This window comes from Pantherophis guttatus, chromosome 15, assembly GCF_059756535.1.
Source record: "Pantherophis guttatus breed Tessera chromosome 15, ASM5975653v1, whole genome shotgun sequence".
Lineage (NCBI taxonomy): Eukaryota > Metazoa > Chordata > Lepidosauria > Squamata > Colubridae > Pantherophis > Pantherophis guttatus.
Window position 1 is genome coordinate 4,367,016 of NC_142077.1, and position 18,705 is coordinate 4,385,720.

The 18,705-nt window shown below is 45.5% G+C and overlaps 1 protein-coding gene across 4 annotated transcripts in view; it reads left to right on the forward strand.

The window, feature by feature from the left end:
* Positions 1-18,705, forward strand: part of DVL1 (dishevelled segment polarity protein 1) — a 63,213-nt gene that overhangs the window by 19,109 nt on the left and 25,399 nt on the right. For all 4 annotated transcript variants that reach the window (XM_087879343.1, XM_087879344.1, XM_087879342.1 and 1 more), the window contains exons 2-4: positions 8,888-8,957; positions 13,417-13,538; positions 17,799-17,911. In XM_087879343.1, the coding sequence (XP_087735469.1) occupies positions 8,888-8,957; positions 13,417-13,538; positions 17,799-17,911 (305 nt within the window). The remainder of the gene's footprint in view (positions 1-8,887; positions 8,958-13,416; positions 13,539-17,798; positions 17,912-18,705) is intronic.

Consider the following 18,705-nt stretch of genomic DNA (forward strand, 5'->3'; position numbering starts at 1 on the left):
ACTGTTCAAAATTTCCACTACCGGTTCTCCAGAACCTGCTGGATTTCACCCCTGGTGCTCTCTCACATTTGCGAACTGGTAGGGAAGGTAAGTGAATCCCACCTCTGCTCGTCATGCCTGGTGCAAAAGCCAATCCTTCCCGGTTGTTTCCAGCTTGTGCATTTGGAAATGGAGTGCCCCTGGCTGTGGAGGTTCCATCAGACGTTTTCTGTAAAGCTTCTTCGCCAGTTGTGCGCTGAAGTACTAACTAAATATTGCTTGGAAGAGGGAGTAACTCTCTTCCAAACGGCCTGATCCAAAGAAATCTTCGTGAAGACCTTTCCACCCATTTTTGAACGGATGATGTTTAAGGGAAGAAAAAAAAAAAAGAATGAACTTTGGGCTGGAGAATCTTCCTGCTTTTTGGTGAGAAATGGCCCACTCGCACCCTCTGAACTTAGGAACAGTTGAGAAAAGGCAAATATAAAAAAAAACGAGCCATGCTATGTAAACAAAATGAGAACATTTTTCAATTCGGAAGGAGCGACTTCCATTCCCAACATTCCCAAAAGCTAGGAAACATTTGCTAACTGTTCTGTGGCCGTGGTAAGGAGGCTGAGAGAGCAAGTCACAGAGACATGAATAAATTCAAAGAAGCCTCAGCTTTTCAGGGAAGCAGTTTGATTTCTGTCCGACGAGACTGAATTTAGGATGACCAACAATGAAAAAAAAATCTGCCCCCTTACTAAGGTTTCATTAGCCAGCCCCCCCATATTTCGACCCCTGAATCCTGGCTGTTAGCCCCTTGCCAGGGAAAATATTGTGCCTGACTTGTGGGGCATATTTGAGGCACCTTATGTCAGTGCATTTATCGGCTACGGAAAATCTCCCCGAATCGGGGGAATTGGAACTGAAAAAGGGCACATTTGGAGCAGTTACCTCGTGGCCAGAGAACGAAGAGAAGGCGCTTTTTGGATTTGAAAGATGAAAAGGTTTGGCCTCCCATCTCAATACGCTCTGGTAAATAACTTTTAGTTCCAAGGATGTGCACAGACCACAAGAATAGGACAATTGAAGAGGCAAAGATCCGGGGGACATCGTTCCTAAGAAAGTCGATGCAAATTGGATTTGCGGTCCCAAAACCTGCCCAAGAGGAAACATCGCCGTAATTTAAAAAGCAGGCTTGTTGTTTCCTTCAATTGTTTCTTTCCACGGCCTCTCTTGATTTTCTTAGCAATCAGCATTTTACCGAGGGGTAAATAATTTGAAAGCTTGTAGACCAGACCGACATCCTGTTAATCAGAAAAGACGGTCGGATGGTGTGTTTGCAGTTGGGGATGCCTGGAACACGAGCTAAGATAATTGTATTGTTTAAGTCATGTAAGCGCTTCTTGTCCAATGTCTTTTTTTTTTTTTTTTTGGTGAGCATCCAATAAGCACTTTAAACCACTCATCCAGCAGGAAACAAAAGTAGATGAAATTGACCTGTCCGGAAAAATGAGGAAGAGTGGTGGATCTTCCTCATTTCCTTAAACAAGTTTGGCCAGCACGCTTTCCTGAAAGCAATCGAGCATCAGAGTGACAAAATGGTCTGCCGGCATTAGACGGAATCTAGGATGATTATCTTATATATATCTATATATCTATATCTATATCTATATCTATATATCTGTTTATGTAAGTTTTCACGGGTATGTATGTGTGTATAGTTAATATTTCGGGTTTCTTCCCGTGTAATTGTGGATATATCTATATCTATATCTATATCTATATCTATATCTATATCTATATCTATATATCTATATCTATATCTATATCTATCTATCTATCTATCTATCTATCTATCTATCTATCTATCTATCTATTAAATTAGTCTTGGCCAGACCGTATTTGAATTATCCAAAGTAACATTTCACTGGCACTAACAGAGATAAAACTGGCAAGCCCTAGTTTCAAACTCTTCTCATTTCCAGCTTCATTTGTCTTCCCCTCCTCCCCATGATTTTCAGCTTGTGAGTTATTTTAGGATGGTTGTGGCTACTGAGACAAACTCTTCAAGTCTAAAGGGAGCTAGCTAAGCCAGTCAAACCACGGACCCAAGATTTGTCACTGCCAGATACGATGGATGTGATGGGGGACCCGGTGGAGTTTCTTCTCTCTCCAGTCGGAATTGTCATTAAGACGGATCATGTCAGGATCTGCTCCTGTGGTTGCTCTTAATTTCTTCTCTCTTGTTCCCCCTTGATCCCCAGTGGCCTTGATTTTGCCTTTGGGGGGGTGGCACACAGAGAAAAGAAGATACAGAGGTTTGCATGAACATAAAGAAAAAAGTAGCTGCTCAAATGGAAGATAGGAAAAAGAGCAAATGGGGAAAAAGGAAGGGGGGGAGGGAGGTGAGAGAGAGGGAGAGAAGGGCTGGCTCCAAGTCACCTGGTGAATTTTGAGCCTAAGAAGGGACTGGAACTCACAGTCTCCTAGTATGTAGCTTGGTGTCTTAACTACAACACCATACAGGCTCTGAATATTCACTGGTTTTCTTCCTGGGAAACCTAAAAGCTACATATGGGGATGGAAGGAGGGAGGGAGGTTGGAAGGAAGGAAGGAAGGAAGGAAGGAAGGAAGGAAGGAAGGAAGGAAGGAAGGGGGAGGGGAGGGAGGAAGGAAGGAGAGAAGGAGGAGGGAGGGAGGGAGGAAGGAAGGAAGATGAGGGAGGGGAGGGAGGGAGGGAGGAAGGAAGGTGAGAAGGAGGAGGGAGGAAGGAAGGAAGGAGATGGGGAGGATGGAAGGAAGGAGAGAAGGGGAAGGGAGGGGGAGAGAGAGAGGTGTAAAACAGTTACAAACTTTGATTTTCCCCCTTTTCATATGTGTGTGTGGCGCTAAGTGCTAAGAATGTTTTTATTAATTACGAGCTGATTCAGAATTCAAAGAACAGTGTTGCTTGTTGATGGATATAATATAACTCCTTGCCAGAAACGGGCTAATGCCTGCACAGCAAATCCTCAAATTTAAATGACCTTGGATTAGCAAATGTGGACATTCTGCTTATTAATAAATATCACTTCCTCTTATTACGGCAACCCCAGGCGTTTTGTAACTTTTGTTAAGGGAATCAAAAGATTCTTGTGCCAGACTTTGGCAACCTGTGATGTAAAGTTTGGCACTTGGCTCTTTTTTTGGGGGTTATGTTCCAATACTCCCAATGAACTTTTTGGAGATGCTGATACAGGAAAGGAACAGAACGACAGTCCCACTGAGAGGATCAGGGACTGTTTTTTTTCCCCTGCCCTTTCTCTCTCTCTTTTTTCTCTTTCCTGCCCCAACAACTCCATTTTATGCCAAAACCCGTCTTTACCGCTGTTGAAAGAAATGTCCTTCTAGGTTCAGTTCCAAGTGGGGAAAAAGACACTGGAAACATGGTGCCTGCTTGGAAAGATGGTTTAATGGTGGACAGCAGGACCACATGGTTTGAGATCCCGAGCAAAAAAAGGCACATGGAGTGGAAAGAGAGAGAGAGAGAGAGAGAGAGATGTATACCCTCTATTGGGATTTGAATTTGAGCTTGTATTCTGCTTGGTTGTCAGACTCCCATGGGGGTCATGCAGGGGTAACTTTGTAGGTTGTCTGTGTTCCAGGCTTGGTTGACTCTTGCTAGGTGATGATGTAATGAAAGGGCTTTGGGATTCCTCCTATGGCTCTGCCTGAAGAAGGTAAGATCTTTGTTATGTAGAATAGACTGGCCCAGGCCTTAATGGCCCATTGACAAAGGGGGTGGGATTAGTTTCTGCCTCCCTTTTTGGGGAAATATTCTGCCCTTTTAATATATCCTAAAAATATTTCATTTTCCTACACCACTCTACCAATCCTGGCTTACTGGATCACAGTGGTTTTCAGTGGCATCTCGGCTGTGTGAAATGCCCTTTGATAAACTGGTCTTTTCTTTCCCACATTGCCAGAAAAGGGTTTGAGGCTCAGCTAATGTAAAATCCTCAAGGTATCGCCTGGCCTCGGGCACAAAACCAATTTCTCTGCTGTTTATCTCACAGATCTGAATAATAATAATTGCTTTGGTAGGGTTGGTTTTTTTTTTTTTTTTTTTTTGAGCTTGTTAATGGCATTACCTGCCTCAACAAGAAACCTGAAGGACAGCATTAAAAGAGCTCAGCCTGTTCCAAAATGTCTTTTTCCCAGCTCTTCCAGAGAGGAGGAGGAAGAGGAAAAAAAAAAGCTAATTGTTAAGGCTAGTAGCGAGTTTGAAAAAGGCAGTCCTTCCCAACTGCCAAGCATTTGTTTATTTAGAATAGAATAGAATTTTTTTTTAATTGGCCAAGTGTGATTGGACACACAAGGAATTTGTCTTTGGTGCATCCGCTCTCAGTGTACATAAAAAGACAAGATACGTTCATCCAGAATCATAAGGTACAACACTTAATGATAGTCATGGGGAACAAATAAGCAATCGAATCATACTAGGAAACAATCCATATAAATTGTAAGGATACCAGCAACAAGGTTACAGTCATGCAGTCATAAGCGGAAGGAGATGGGTGGTGGGAACGATGAGAAGATTAATAGTAATGCAAACTTAGTAACTCGTTTGACAGTTTGAGGGAATTAGTTGTTTAGCAGAGAGAGGGCGTTCGGGAAAAAACTGTTCCTGTGTCTAGTTGTTCTGGTGTACAGTGCCCTAGAGAGTCATTTTGAGGGTAGGAGTTGAAACAGTTTATGTCCAGGATGCGAGGGGTCTGTAAATATTTTCCCAGCCCTCTTTTTGACTCGTGCAATATACAGGTCCTCCATGGAAGACAGGTTGGTAGCCATTGCTTTTTCTGCAGTTCTAATGATCCTCTGAAGTCCGTGTCTGTCTTGTTGGGTTGCAGAGCCAAACCAGACAGTTATGGAGGTGCAGATGACAGACTCAATAGTTCCTCTGTAGAACTGGATCAGCGGCTCCTTGGGCAGTTTGAGCTTCCTGAGTTGGCACCAAGCTGAGTTTACAACCTTCGGAAGGTGGGAAAGCCAGCACCAAACCAAGACCCTTTCTCTCTCTGGATTTTTCTCTTTCAACAGATTTTTAAATTTTTAATATTTTTTAGTATTTTATATATTTAAATTTTAAAATTGGTTTTAAATTGATTGGGGTTTTAATTTGCTTGGGCCAAAACTATTTAATTTGATTTTAATTTCCACTTTTAAATTTTGTATATATGTATTTTATTGTTTGGCTGTGCACCGCCCTGAGTCCTTCTATACCGTAGGGCGGTATAGAAATCAAATCAAATAAAAAAATAAAATAAACAGCAGTTTCAACCTCCTCTCACCCGTCTCCTCCCACTTATGACTGTATGACTGTAACTTGTTGCTTGTATCCTTATGATTTATATTGATTGTTTCCTAGTATGATTTCATTGCTTATTTGTACCTTATGACTATCATTAAGTGTTGTACCTTATGATTCTTGACGAATGTATCTTGTCTTTTTATGTACACTGAGAGCAGATGCACCAGAGACCAATTCCTTGTGTGTCCAATCACATCTGTCTGTCTGTCTGTCTGTCTGTCTGTCTGTCTGTCTGTCTGTCTGTCTATCTATCTATCTATCTATCTATCTATCTATCTATCTATCTATCTGATTGTTTCCTAGTATGATGTGATTGCTTATTTGTACCTTATGACTATCATTAAGTGTTGTACCTTATGATTCTTGATGAATGTATCTTCTCTTTTTATGTACACTGAGAGCATAGGCACCAAAGACAAATTCCTTGTGTGTCCAATCACACGTCTGTCTGTCTGTCTGTCTGTCTGTCTGTCTGTCTGTCTGTCTGTCTGTCTGTCTATCTATCTATCTATCTATCTATCTATCTATCTATCTATCTATCTCACTAACTCCTATCCTTTCCTGTTCCTGGAATCTCTCACAGCACTTTTTGGGGTGGAGATAAAAAAAAAAAAAAAAAGGAGAAGTAGGAGCTATTTTAAGAATTGGATGTTCTCTTGGCTTGCCTGTAATTGCTACTAAAAGAAAACGAAAGTGGAGCTGGCAGCCACAGGGGAGGCGTTTGCCCGAAGCCACTGACTTGTTAAATGGCAGAAATTTAATTGATGGCTGGTTGGAGTTTTTAAGCCTCTGAGTGTTATCCTCCCCTCTCCATCAACGGTGGGGAGGAGTGGTGGTCTCTGGTAGGGGCCCTCAAACTTTTTAAACAGGGGACCAATTCACAGTCTCTCAGACTGTTGGGGGGCCGGACCGAGTGGGTGGTCATGGCCGGACCGGGTGGGCGGGCGTGGCGAGGTGGTCATGTGACTGGGTAGGCGTGGCCAATTTAGCAGTCCATTAAACAATACACACAAATTAAACTTTGTTATGCTCCTGGGCCTCCAGTATACTCCAGTATAGTAAAACAGTGTTTGTGTATGTATGTATGTATGTATGTATGTATGTATGTATGTATGTATGTATATATATATATGTGTGTGTTTGTGTGTGTGTGTGTGTACAGTTAATATTTCGGGTTTATTCCCGTGTAATTGTGAACATATCCCTAAAAGGATATTTAAATTTTATTAAAAATTTAGGGATATGTTCACAATTACACGGGAAGAAACCCGAAATACTAACTGTACACACCTATATACCCGTGAAAACTTACATATATATATATATATATGTCGCTTGTTTTGGTCATTCATGCTGGTTTTCTCAAGAGTTGCAATGTATCAATCGATCAGAATAGAGCTGGAAGGGACCCTGGAGGTCTTCTAGTCCAGCCTCCTGGCCTCTCAAGCAGGAAACCCTATGCCATTTCAGACAGATGGCTGCCCAGTCTCTTCTTAAAAGCCTCCAGTGTTGGAGGATCCACAATTTCTAGTGGCAGGCCGTTCCACTGGTTAATTGTCCTCACTGTTAGGAAGTTTCTCCTTAATTCCAGGTTGCTTCTCTCCATGGTTAGTTTCCATCCATTGTTTCTTGTCTTGTATCTGTGTTAATTAGAAAAAGAAGTGGGGCTGTTTTTCCCCCTTAATCTTCCTCTTTGTTCTTTTTATTCCTTGTCCTTGGGGGATGGAAGACCACCAGGAAATCCCGGACCATAGGCTAGCCAGCCTGAAAGCTTGATCTGGAGGAACCTTTTCCTCTCCTTTGTGCTTGACTTGACCTTAGCTGTCTTTGTGTTGGGAAGAGAGGCTGAGTCAGAAGCCAAAGTTTTGTGTTAACCAGATAGACGTTGCCTATGGTCCCTTTAGTATATAGGAAGTCTGACACTTCTGATTTCACCATGTGGAGGCCGAACCTCCCTGGATGATGCCCAGACACGAGTGCCATGCCTGAAATTGTGAAAAATGTGGCCTGCTTGATCAAGTTCAGCCTTCTTATCACTAAAATGCCAGCTTCGTTCTGCCTGGCTGCTTGGCAGGAATGCCTTCTTGCCCGAGGGCGAGCGGCGTTTTCTGTACAGGCCTGTACAGATTTGCCACTTGCCTCAGACAGGGGAATAAAGTGGAAAGAGTCCTAGATGCCACGCTCTCCTCTGCCGGCTTCTTTCCCACACTGTCTTTGAGCTAAAAAAATGTTTCCTTTCCTTTCCACGGGTGCTTAGTAGTTGTTGTTGTTAGTCGCGAAGTCGTGTCCGATCCATCGCGACCCCATGGACAACATTCCTCCAGGTCAGGTGTCATCAACCTGCGGCTCCGGAGCTGCATGTGGCTCTTTGGGCCCTCTGCTGTGGCTCCCTATGGGGTGATCTCACCACTGGCTGGCCCGACCCTTGCCCTCCCCTCCCAGTCATTCCTCGCCTGGCCCGAGAAAGTAAGGGCAACGGCGGGTGATGGAGAAGCGGTGGGGCAGAGACGGAGAGATACAGAGAGGGGGAAAGAGAGAGAGAGACAGAGAGATACAGAGAGAGAGGTGAGGGAGGGAGGGAGGGAGAGAGAGAGATGTCAAAAGGGTTTTATTTATTTATTTATTTATTTATTAGATTTTTATACCGCCCCCTCTCCCGAAGGACTCGGGGCGGTGAACAGCCAAAATTAAAAAACATACAATATAAACAATTAAAATACGTTTAAAACAGAATTAAATCTAAAATGGCTCCCCAATTTTAACAACCAGTTCTCGGCCTTAATGACTGGCTGGGTAGGCGTGGTTAGGAGGGTGTCATGTGACTGGTGGAAGTGAGTGATGTCGAGTTGGCCACGCCCACCCAGGTTTTGTGGCTCCCGGTGTTTTCTTTTCTGTGTGAAACGGGTCCAAATGGCTCTTTGAGTGTTTAAGGTTGCAGACCCCTGCAGTAGGCCTTCCTGTCCTCTACCATCCTCCGGAGTCCATTGAAGCTCACGCCGACTGCTTCAGTGACTCCATCCAGCCACCTCCTTCTCTGCCGTCCCCTTCTTCTTTTGCCCTCCATCGTTCCCCAGCATTTGGCTCTCTTCTCCAGGGAGTCCTTCCTTCTCCTTATCCCAAGACTCCGTTGCCCATATAGAGGAATTGTGCTGTGGTGTCAGATGCACAATTCGGGCATGCTCCTGTTGATCTATGCTTCCCACTGAGCTGGTGCACTCCCAGTGCATCATTAAGAACAGGACATTTCCTAGCAGTGACAAATTGATGCTTCACTTTTCTCAAAGCATGTGGTTTATTTCTTGATTATTTCTCCCCACCCACCCACCCATCCGGATCTTCCTTCTAACATTTTTGCCCCTCCCATTTTTGGAATCTGACCCTTGGCTCACTTGCTTGACCTTGGTGTACGTGCTCGTTTTGAGGACTTTGCAATCGAACGATGCCGATATTCAGATGCCAGCTGTTCCTTTGTGGGCTCCCGTGTCACCTTTTACACCTAGGTTTTTTCAGGTTTATCATCCAATGGAAAGATTTGACGTTTCCTTTTTTCCCCCCTTTCTTTTCTCGCAGGGTGGTAAAGGAAGAGATCTCAGATGACAACGCAAAACTCCCATGTTTCAACGGACGTGTCGTGTCCTGGGTACGTAAAGTCACTTCTGCCAGATCATTGACGCGGGGAAAAGACACGGTTGGGGAGGGGTGTCTTTGCAAAATGGGACTCGTCACTTGCCAGGTCTTGCGTGCATCATATATATATATATCTGGAAGAAGGAAGAAAAAATCTGTGGGTGCACACGAGAGGTTGCAAGAATTAGCTGTTCCCAGAGCCACAGCTCTGAGGTTCAAGCATCTCATGGGTTTCTGAGTTCCTTTTGGTTTGATTATGAATTCTTCCATTCCTGTTCTTAGCCTCATTGCACAGTCTGTCCGCAGCCCGTTCTGCGAATTCATCGCTAATCGCCTTCAAATGGTTTGCGATTTTGATCCCTTCTTTTGAAAGCCGCCTCCATTTTTCGGCTGAAAAACCATGCTCAGATGCCCTGCTGAGGTTGACTTTGTTTGCCAAAACGCCCCTTGTCTGTCTCGGGGCGGCGTGGCGGCTGACACAGGTTGCGCACAGTGGGTTGGCCATTGTAGGCAATTTTCTGTTTCATCGGCTGCAATAACGGGATGTCATTTTTTTTCCTCCACCCCCCCCCTTGGGAAAACCCCACCTGATTTGCCGCTTTGGCACCAGTTCCTGATTGGCCGAAGACGATGTCATGCTTTTTTCCCTCCCCCCCTCTCCCGACAATCGCATCCCGCCATGCAGGGTGGTACTCCCGCCCCCCGCAAGACTCAAGGTGGTATGATTCCCCTTTTTTCTTGTGCGTTGTTCTTTCCCACGTCTGCTACGAATTCAGACCAACGGATAAAATCTGTTCAGCCTTAGATTGTTCTGAAAAACAGCCAGGCACAGAGAGATAGATGGAAAAAAACGGTTGGCAAGCAATCCATCATGGAGTAACAATGGCTTTCTCTGTATAGAAGGAAACATAGACTTTTTAGCATGGTGGCCTGCTCTATAGAGAATTGTCCTTTAGAACTGATCATGTCTTCTCCAGCCTTCCTGGTCAGCTTCAAACCTAGATTTCCGATCTTTTAAGTCTAACTCTAAATCGAGATTTAGCCTAGATCAGTGATGGCTAATCTTTTTGCCGTTGCGTGCCAAAAGCGGGGGGAACGCGGGCGGGTCACTCACATGCGTGGCCACAGCCATAATTCAATGCCCCCTGCACCCCCCACACGCATGCACGTGTAACTCCCCCTTGCTCCTCTCACTTTTGACACGTGACGGCAAAAAGGTTACCGGTAGGCCTGTTTTTCACCCTTCCCAGGCTCCAGAGACTTCCTTGGAGCCTGGGGAGGGCGAAAACAGCCTTCCCCATCCCCTCGGAGGCCAGAAACAGTCTTTTTCCCAACTTCTGGTGGGCTCAGAAGGCCCATTTTGCGGCCTCCCCAGGCTTCAGAGTCTTCCTTGGAGCCTGGGGAGGGTGAAAACGGCCTTCCCCACTCCTCTGGAGGCCCTTCGGAGGCCGGAAATGGCCCGTTTCCCAATTTATGGTGGGCCATAGATTTGCCATCACAGGCCTAGATGGTTACTTGTTATAAAAATAAAAGCATCCAGTGTTCTTTATATAATTAAAATCCATACAAGCTCTCATGCTGTGTTTCATAGGCTTTGCCAGGGGTGAAATCTACTTACCTTCCCTACCAGTTTGGAAGTGCACGCACCCTGCGCGTGTGTCACATGCACGCTTGGCAGAGGATAAAAAATAGGTTACTTCCTAGTTAAAACCAGGAAATAACGGCCTCCAGGTGGCTGGGCGGAGCCTCACGCTGCCGCCGCTACCGGTTCTCCAAACCACCCGCCGACGCCCAAACCGCTGCGAACCGGCAGCATTTCACCCCTGGGCTTTGCCCTTTTTAACACTGCTGCAGTGGGCAAAGTTTCCTATTGCCTTAGCTCAGAGGTGGGCAAATATGGCCCCTTTATGACCTGTGGACTTCAACTCCCAGAATTCCTGAGCCAGCTTGGCAGTCTCAGGAATTCTGGGAGTTGAAGTCCACAGGTTGCAAAAGGGCCACAGTTGCCCACCTCTGCCTTAGCTTTAAATTCTCAATTTGTCCAGTAAAGTATTACCCCTTGGGTTTTTTTTTGGTCCCTTTAGAAATTAGAATTGGCAGGTCTTCCGATCTTTTAAAAGACATTATCTACCCACATTACAGCCTATTTTTAGAACAACAAAAACTAGATTTTTTTCAAGGGTGTGTGTGTAGAACTTGGCTCGCTAACGTGAACTGCTCCGATCTATGTATTTTTCCCTCCAGTCCTAGAAAAAAATTTTTTTTTCTCTGCGCTCCCTTGTCGTGTTAGTCTTTTAATGAAGACGTCATTCACCCCCGCCTCAAAAAAAACCACCTACGCTGAATTTTCACTCCCTCTCGGGGAAGCATTTTCCTGTTAGTACCCTTAACAGGGAAGGGGAAAAAAACAACACATGTAACATTTGCATTTTTCTTTGATTTCCCCCCCCCTCCCGCCTCCTTTTAATTCATGCAAACCTTTTCATCAGCAAAAATTATGCCAGAGGGGTTGATGGTCCCCTGGTATTTTCCCCCGCCATTCTGTCTTAGTCCACCTCTCTGACATTTTCTTCCCGGTGAACATTTTCCCCTGCAGATCAGCTCGGGGAATAGCAATTTTGTGCCTTCTGTCACTGGCTGGTTTTTGCCTTTAGTATTCTTTTTAGCATTTCCCCAGGGATTATTCTTTCGAAATTGGAGAGAGGCGGGCTTCGCTGAGATGAGAAACACGCAGCTATTTTGTGCTGAACCTCAGTATAGTACGAGCATGGGGAAAAAAAGGCTTGCTTGGGGAAGTAACAGTAACAGAGTTGGAAGGGACTTTGGAGGTCATCTAGTCCAACCCCCTGCTCACGCAGGAGACCTCTACTAGGGATTCGAACCGCTGAACTGCCGACTTTTCTGATCGACAAGCTCCGTGTCTTAGCCACTGAGCCACCGAGTGACTCTGTTAGTGTGAGACCTCTCTCGGGTTGGAAGATAAATAAATGACACGAGTCAGACCCAGAATAGCTTTGAATACAATCCTGATTCTTGTGCCTAGAGCAGGGGTGTCAAACTCAGTTTCATCGAGGGTCAGATCAGCATTGTGGTTGTCCTTAAAGGGTCAGGAGGGGAGGGATGTCACTAGAGTGGTTATGGCTGATTGGCCATCACACACACAAGAGAAAGGCCAGAGACACTGGTGTGTGCGATCCACGCCGGGTTGGGGTAGGGTAGGGTAGAGTAGAGTAGAGTAGAGTAGAGTAGAGTAGAGTAGAGTAGAGTAGAGTAGAACAGAACAGAACAGAACAGAACAGAACAGAACAGAATAACAGAGTGGGAAGGGACCTTGGAGGTCTTCTAGTCCAACCCCTTGCCTAGGCAGGAAACCCTACACCACTTCAGACAAATGGTTATCCAACCTCTTCTTAAAAACTTCTAGTGTTGGAGCATTTACAACTTCTGGTGGCAAGTTGTTCCACTGATGAATTGTTCTAAATGTCAGGAAATTTTTCCTTAGTTCTAAGTAGCTTCTCTCCTTGATTGGTTTCCACCCATTGCTTCTTGTCCTGCCCTCAGGTGCTTTGGAGAATAGCTTGACTCCCTCTTCTTTGGGGCAACCCCTGAGATATTGGATCACTGCCATCATGTCTCCCCTAGTCCCTTTTTTCATTAAACCAGACATATCCAATTCCTGCAACCGTTCTTCATATTCGCCTCCAGTCCCCTAATCATCTTTGTTGCTTTTCTCTGCACTGTTTCTAGAGTCTCCACATCTTTTTTACATCGTGGTGACCAAAACTGGATGCCGTATTTCAAGTGTGGCCTTACCAAGGCCTTATAAAGTGGTATCAACACTTCACGTGATCTTGATTCTATCCCTCCGTTGATGCAGCCTAGAACTGTGTTGGCTTTTTTGGCAGCTGCTGCACACGGATGGCTCCTATTTAAATGGTTGTCCACTAGGACTCCAAGATCCCTTGGAGGGTAGGTCAAGCCTGTCCGTGCGTGCGAACGCCACCTCCTAGGCGCACACATGCACGCTGGGATGGGGAGGGCCGGGCCCTTACTGTTTCCAGGATGGCCGCGCGGGCCTGATCTGACCATATCGCGGGCTGGATCCGGCCCACGACCCTTGAGTTTGACACCCCTGGCCTAGAGGGATAAAATAGCCAACTTGTTCTTTGCTTGTTTTGTGTGTTTGTATTTCACAATTCTGAACCGCCCATCTTCCTCAAAGAGGGATTCTGTTGGCTTCTGTTTACAGTTTTAAAAAAGTTTGGATTTCCCCAAGTATAATCGTTTAGTATCAGTTTAGGGTCAGATGGGCAATACTCCTTTTTTGGTCTAGCAAAGGCACTCAAGGTGATTGTTTTCAGAAGTCAGGATGATGGTTAACAAGGCACTCTTTTCTCCACAATATTACGGACGGAAGGTTGCGTTATCTTCACCCCGACATCCTCATTTTAATTCACCACCTTGTCTTGCAGTTGGTCCTGGCCGAGAGCTCCCATTCGGATGGCGGATCGCAGTGCGCCGAAAGCCACACCGATCTTCCTCCTCCCCTTGAGCGAACCGGAGGCATCGGAGACTCTCGCCCCCCTTCCTTTCAGTATGGCTCGATTTAAACATTTCAACACTCAATGCTCATTCTGCTGCATGTGATTTTAACGTGGGCGTGTTTTCCAGAATTTTTTTTTAAAAAATTGGAAGAATGGGGGGAATCTGCGAAAGGGCTGATCTCTCCACTTCCAGCAGCTGGAATGGCTGCTGGTCAGGGATGATGGGAACTGTAATCCAGCAAAAACTGGAAAGCCTCAAATTGTCCACTCTTTCCTCTTCTCCCTGAGATAGGATAGGATCAGAGTTGGGTTTCAGCAGGTTCTGACCAGTTCTGGAGAACCGGTAGTGGAAATTTTGAATAGTTTGGAGAACCGGTAATAAAAATTCTGACTGGACCCGCCCCCATCTATTCTCCGCCTCCCAAATCCCAGCTGATTGGGAGGAAATGGGGATTTTGCAGTAACCTTCCCCTGGAGTGGGAAGGGAATGGGGATTTTACAATATCCTTCCCCTGCCACGCCCACCAAGCTATGCCCACCAAGCCTTGCCATGCCCACCAAGCCACACCCACAGAATCGGTAGTAAAAAAATTTGAAACTCACCACTGGATAGGATAGGATAGGATAGGATTCTTTATTGGCCAAGTGTGATTGGACACACAAGGAATTTGTCTTCGGTGCATATGCTCTCAGTGTCCATAAATACATTCATTGAGAATGAAAAGATACAACACTTACTGATAGTCACAGGTTACTAATAAACTATCAAATCATACTAGGAAACTCAATAAAACAATATAAATCATAAAGAAACTAGCAACAAGGTTATAGTCATAAGTAGAAGGAGATAGGTAATAGGAAGGATGAGAAGAATAATAGTAATACACGAGTGGTGAAATTCAGGTTTTTTTACTACTGGTTCTGTGGGCGTGGCTTGGTGGGCTTGGTGAGCATGGCTTGGTGGGGAAGGATACTGCAAAATCCCCATTCCCTCCCCACTCCTGGGGAAGAATACTGCAAAATCTCCATTCCCTCCCCATTCCCTCCCCTTTCTGGGACCAGACAGAGGTGGTATTTGCTGGTTTTCCAAACTACTCAAAATTTCCGCTACCGGTTCTTCAGAACCTGTCAGAACCTGCTGGATTTCACCCCTGTAATACAGTCCTAGTAAATAGGATGCTAGGATAGCTCTATGCATAGAGTTATTTTTTTCCGCCAAGAAGAATGTTTCCTACTCAGGTGCTAGTTTGACTGCCTTGGTGAGAGGAGAAGAAGGGCGTCGCATGTCATCAGATAGCGAGAAGCGAGCAGGGATTAATTACCCTTAATGACAGGCGTCGCATAATGATCCGACGCGGGTTTAGATTTTAATATCCACTCTTGTGCAAGTTTTGGGTGTCCCTGTTGTGAAAAAACGCTGGCAACTTTGACTGAGCGACTCTCTACACAGAGAAAGTATTTTCCCTCGATTCAGATTATTCGTGATAATTGTCATGCTAAACTAGTGAAAAAACAGGGCTCATGGAAAACAGGGTTTAAGAAATAATGCATTAATGGGGTACAGGTAATCCTCGCCTTACGACCACAATTAAGCCCAAAATTTCTGTTGTTAAGCGAGACAGTTCTTAAGCGAGATTTGCCCCATTTTACAACCTTCTTTGCCACCATTCTTAAGTGAATCACTGCAGTTGATAAAGTAAGTCACACGGCTGTGAATCCGGCTTCCCCCCCCCCCACATTGACTTCAGTTGTCAGAAGGTCGCAAAAAGTTGCTTCCCAAGTCTCAGCTGATCAGGAGGAAATGGGGATTTTGCAGTAACCTTCCCCTGGATTGGGGAGGGAATGGGGATTTTGCAGTAACCTTCCCCTGGAGTGGGGAGGGAATGGGGATTTTGCAGTAACCTTCCCCTGCCACGCCCATCAAGCAACACCACGCCCACCAAGCCACGTCCACAGAACCGGTAGTAAAAAAATTTGAAACCCACCACTGGTTGTAAGTGTGAAAAACGGTTAATAGGTCACTTTTTCCAGTGCCGTTGTAACTAAATGAACTGTTGTAAGTCGAGGACTACCTGCATTTCAGAAACATGTCTGTAACTAACATCTTTTTCAAAAAGTCAGTGGATGTGGACTTGTGTCCCTGCAGATATAGATAGTCCTCGACTTAGGATCACAATTGAGCCCAAACTTTCTGCTGCTAAGCAAAGCAGTTGTTAGGGGAGCTTTACTCCGTTTTATGACCTTTTTTTTTTTTGCCATAGTTGTTAACCGAATCCCTGCAGTTGTTAAGTGAATCATGCGGTCATGAAACGAATCTGACTCCCCCCCCCCATTGACTTCGTTTGTCAGAAGCCAGCTGGGAAGTTTACAAATCTTGATCACACGCTCTCGAGACACTAAAACCGTCATAAGTACATGCCAGTTGCCCAGTGTCTGACTTTTGATCACACGAACACGGGGATGTTGCAGCGGTCATAAGTGTGAAAAATCCATCTCAGGGGACATTTTTCCAGTGCCATTGTACTTCGGATGTCACTAAACGAATGGCTGTATTGTAGCAGGCCAGCATCTGGAGGGGGTCACCGGTTTCTTGTTTCTATTTCAAACCTTCTTATAAAACAGTTTCTAAGAAGACAAGAATTTGGCCCTGTTTACTTCGTGGGATATCCTAACCAAGGGTGAATCAGAAAGTTAAAAATAATGGCGATAAGATAATAATAAAACAAAGAGTACGACACTTAAAGCTGATAAAATCAGGAATGCTGCGTCCAGGACAATCTCATTACTCCCCCCCCCACCCTGTCCTGGGAATGGGTCACACCCTGTGTGTAGCATTCCCGCCTAGAACAGTTAGCGAGAGGGAGATTGATTGCTTCAGCCAGCCTGCTTCCTTCTTTTGCAGTGATGTTTCTGCCCTCTCCTGGCTGTTCCCTTGCATGATCTGAGAAAATAGTTTTTTAATTTCCCTAACACACAGTGACTTAAGACGTTGAGCTTGTCGATCGAAAGGTCGGCAGTTCGGCGGTTCGAATCCCTAGCGCCGCGTAACGGGGGTGAGCTCCCGTGACTTGTCCCGGCTTCTGCCAACCTAGCAGTTCGAAAGCACGTAAAAAATGCAAGTAGAAAAATAGGGACCGTCTTTGGTGGGAAGGGAACAGCGTTCCATGCGCCTTTGGCATTGAGTCATGCCGGCCTCATGACCACGGAGACGTCTTCGGACAGCGCTGGCTCTTCGGCTTTGAAACAGAGATGAGCAACACCCCCTAGAGTCGGGAACGACTAGCACACATGTGCGAGGGGAACCTTTACCTTTACTTTTAACACATACATGAACAATTTGAAGAGTTGTTTTTTTGAGCCTGTCCACCCCGCTCTCCAAACTTAATCCAGCGAATTAACAGCTTCCACTCCCGTTTATCAGGCCTCATAGAGTTTGGGATTAAATGAGCAGGTGAAAAATAACAAGAGATGCCACCTTGTAGCTAAAGGGAATTTAAAGCATTTTTTTTTTTTTTTTGCAGTTCTTTGAGCCTCGTATGCTAACAAAATAGAAACAAACTATGAAGCTGCTTTAAAAGAAAAAAAAAAGATATAACATATTCTAAAAGCAAAAAGAATCAAAGCAGCTGATATATCCCATAAAGCTGCGACAGTGTATTCACTTCCAATTAAGCCAGGGACTAACTTTTCTTAAAATAAATACTTTTCTGTTTTATGTCATTGTTTCTTTTCTTTGAGTATTTGTCTTCTTCATATAGTCTTCTTGATATATGCCCGGCCTTGAAGCATGTCCACAATTTATAATGGGTTTAATAGTGGAAGATTTATTAATTGGAAGGAATCCGTAGCGTCTTTTCAAATGAACACGTTTTATTAAAAGTCATAAGACTTTGGTGAGGTTATAATAATGATTTATTAACGGGTTCCATATAAATGATAGGGCAATGATGGCGAACCTTTTCAGCACTGAGTGCCGAAAAGGGAGTGCGTCAGAGGTGGGTTTCAGCAGGTTCTGACCAGTTCTGGAGAACCAGTAGCGGAAATTTTGAGTAGTTCGGAGAACCGATAGTAAAAATTCTGACTGCCCCCCCCATCTTTTCTCTGCCTCCCAAGTCCCAGCTGATCGGGAGGAAATGGGGATTTTGCAGGAACCTTCCCCTGGAAGAGGAACGGGCAATGCCTCACATGCCAGGCGACATGGTTCCGTGTGCCACTTCGGGCACGTGTGCCAAAGATTCGCCATCACGGTGATAGAGCCTGCCTTCGAGTGTGCACCGCGTTTGATGCCATCTCTTCTTCCTTTTCCCCAGCCCAAATGCCTCAAGCAGCCGAGATGGGCTGGACAACGAAACAGGAACGGAGTCCGTTGTCAGCCACCGGCGGGATCGTCACCGGCGGAGGAACCGAGAAGGCCACGAAGATGGTAAGTTAGCTCTTTTCCTTCGCCTCGGATGCCTCGGCTTGGCCTGCATTTCTGAGGTTAACCAGGAGCCTAAAACCCATTGTTAGGAGGATTTACAGAGTGTTGTGGCCCTCCAGCGGCCAGCAGAGCTGGTGGGAGACTCAAGACAATGAGGAGGTTGGGGAGGAACATGGGCCAATCCTGGAGTCTGGGGAAGGCTCTGATGAGGGCTCTGCGTCGGAGGCAGAGAGGGGGCCAGGGCCGTTATGATAGGTATCAGCTGCCTTCGGAGTCGGACATCAGTGGGGCAGAAGAACAGCTGGAGCCTGTTCCCAGTGTGAGCTGCCAGGAGAAGGGAACAACTAAAGAACAAGGGTCGACTCAGGAGTAAAGCCACAGGTGGCCGATGAGTGGCCCCTCCCAGAGGGAATAAAAGAGGAATGAAAGGGGAGTGGAGTTTGCAGGAGACAATTAGATAGCTTAATTGGTTCCTGACTCCTTGCCAAGTTTTGAAGCTATCGGCCTGGCAGCTCTCCAAGCCAGATAAGGTCTGTGACTGTCAGTTCTCCCTTGAAAGACTTTGCTGGATGTGAATGAGAGGAATTCACAGTCACTTAATAAAAAGGGGGATTTTTGTCGGGACAAGGAGTCTGCTTCGTGCTCTTGGGAAGCTTAGGTCAGAACACAGGGAAAAAAAATCAGTTTTTAAGGTGCCCATTGCAAAGGTCTGGGGCAGCATCGGCACACACTCAGTGCCACAATACCCACAGGCATGTAATGACTAGAGGCAAACATTTCCCGTATGTGCTGAATAA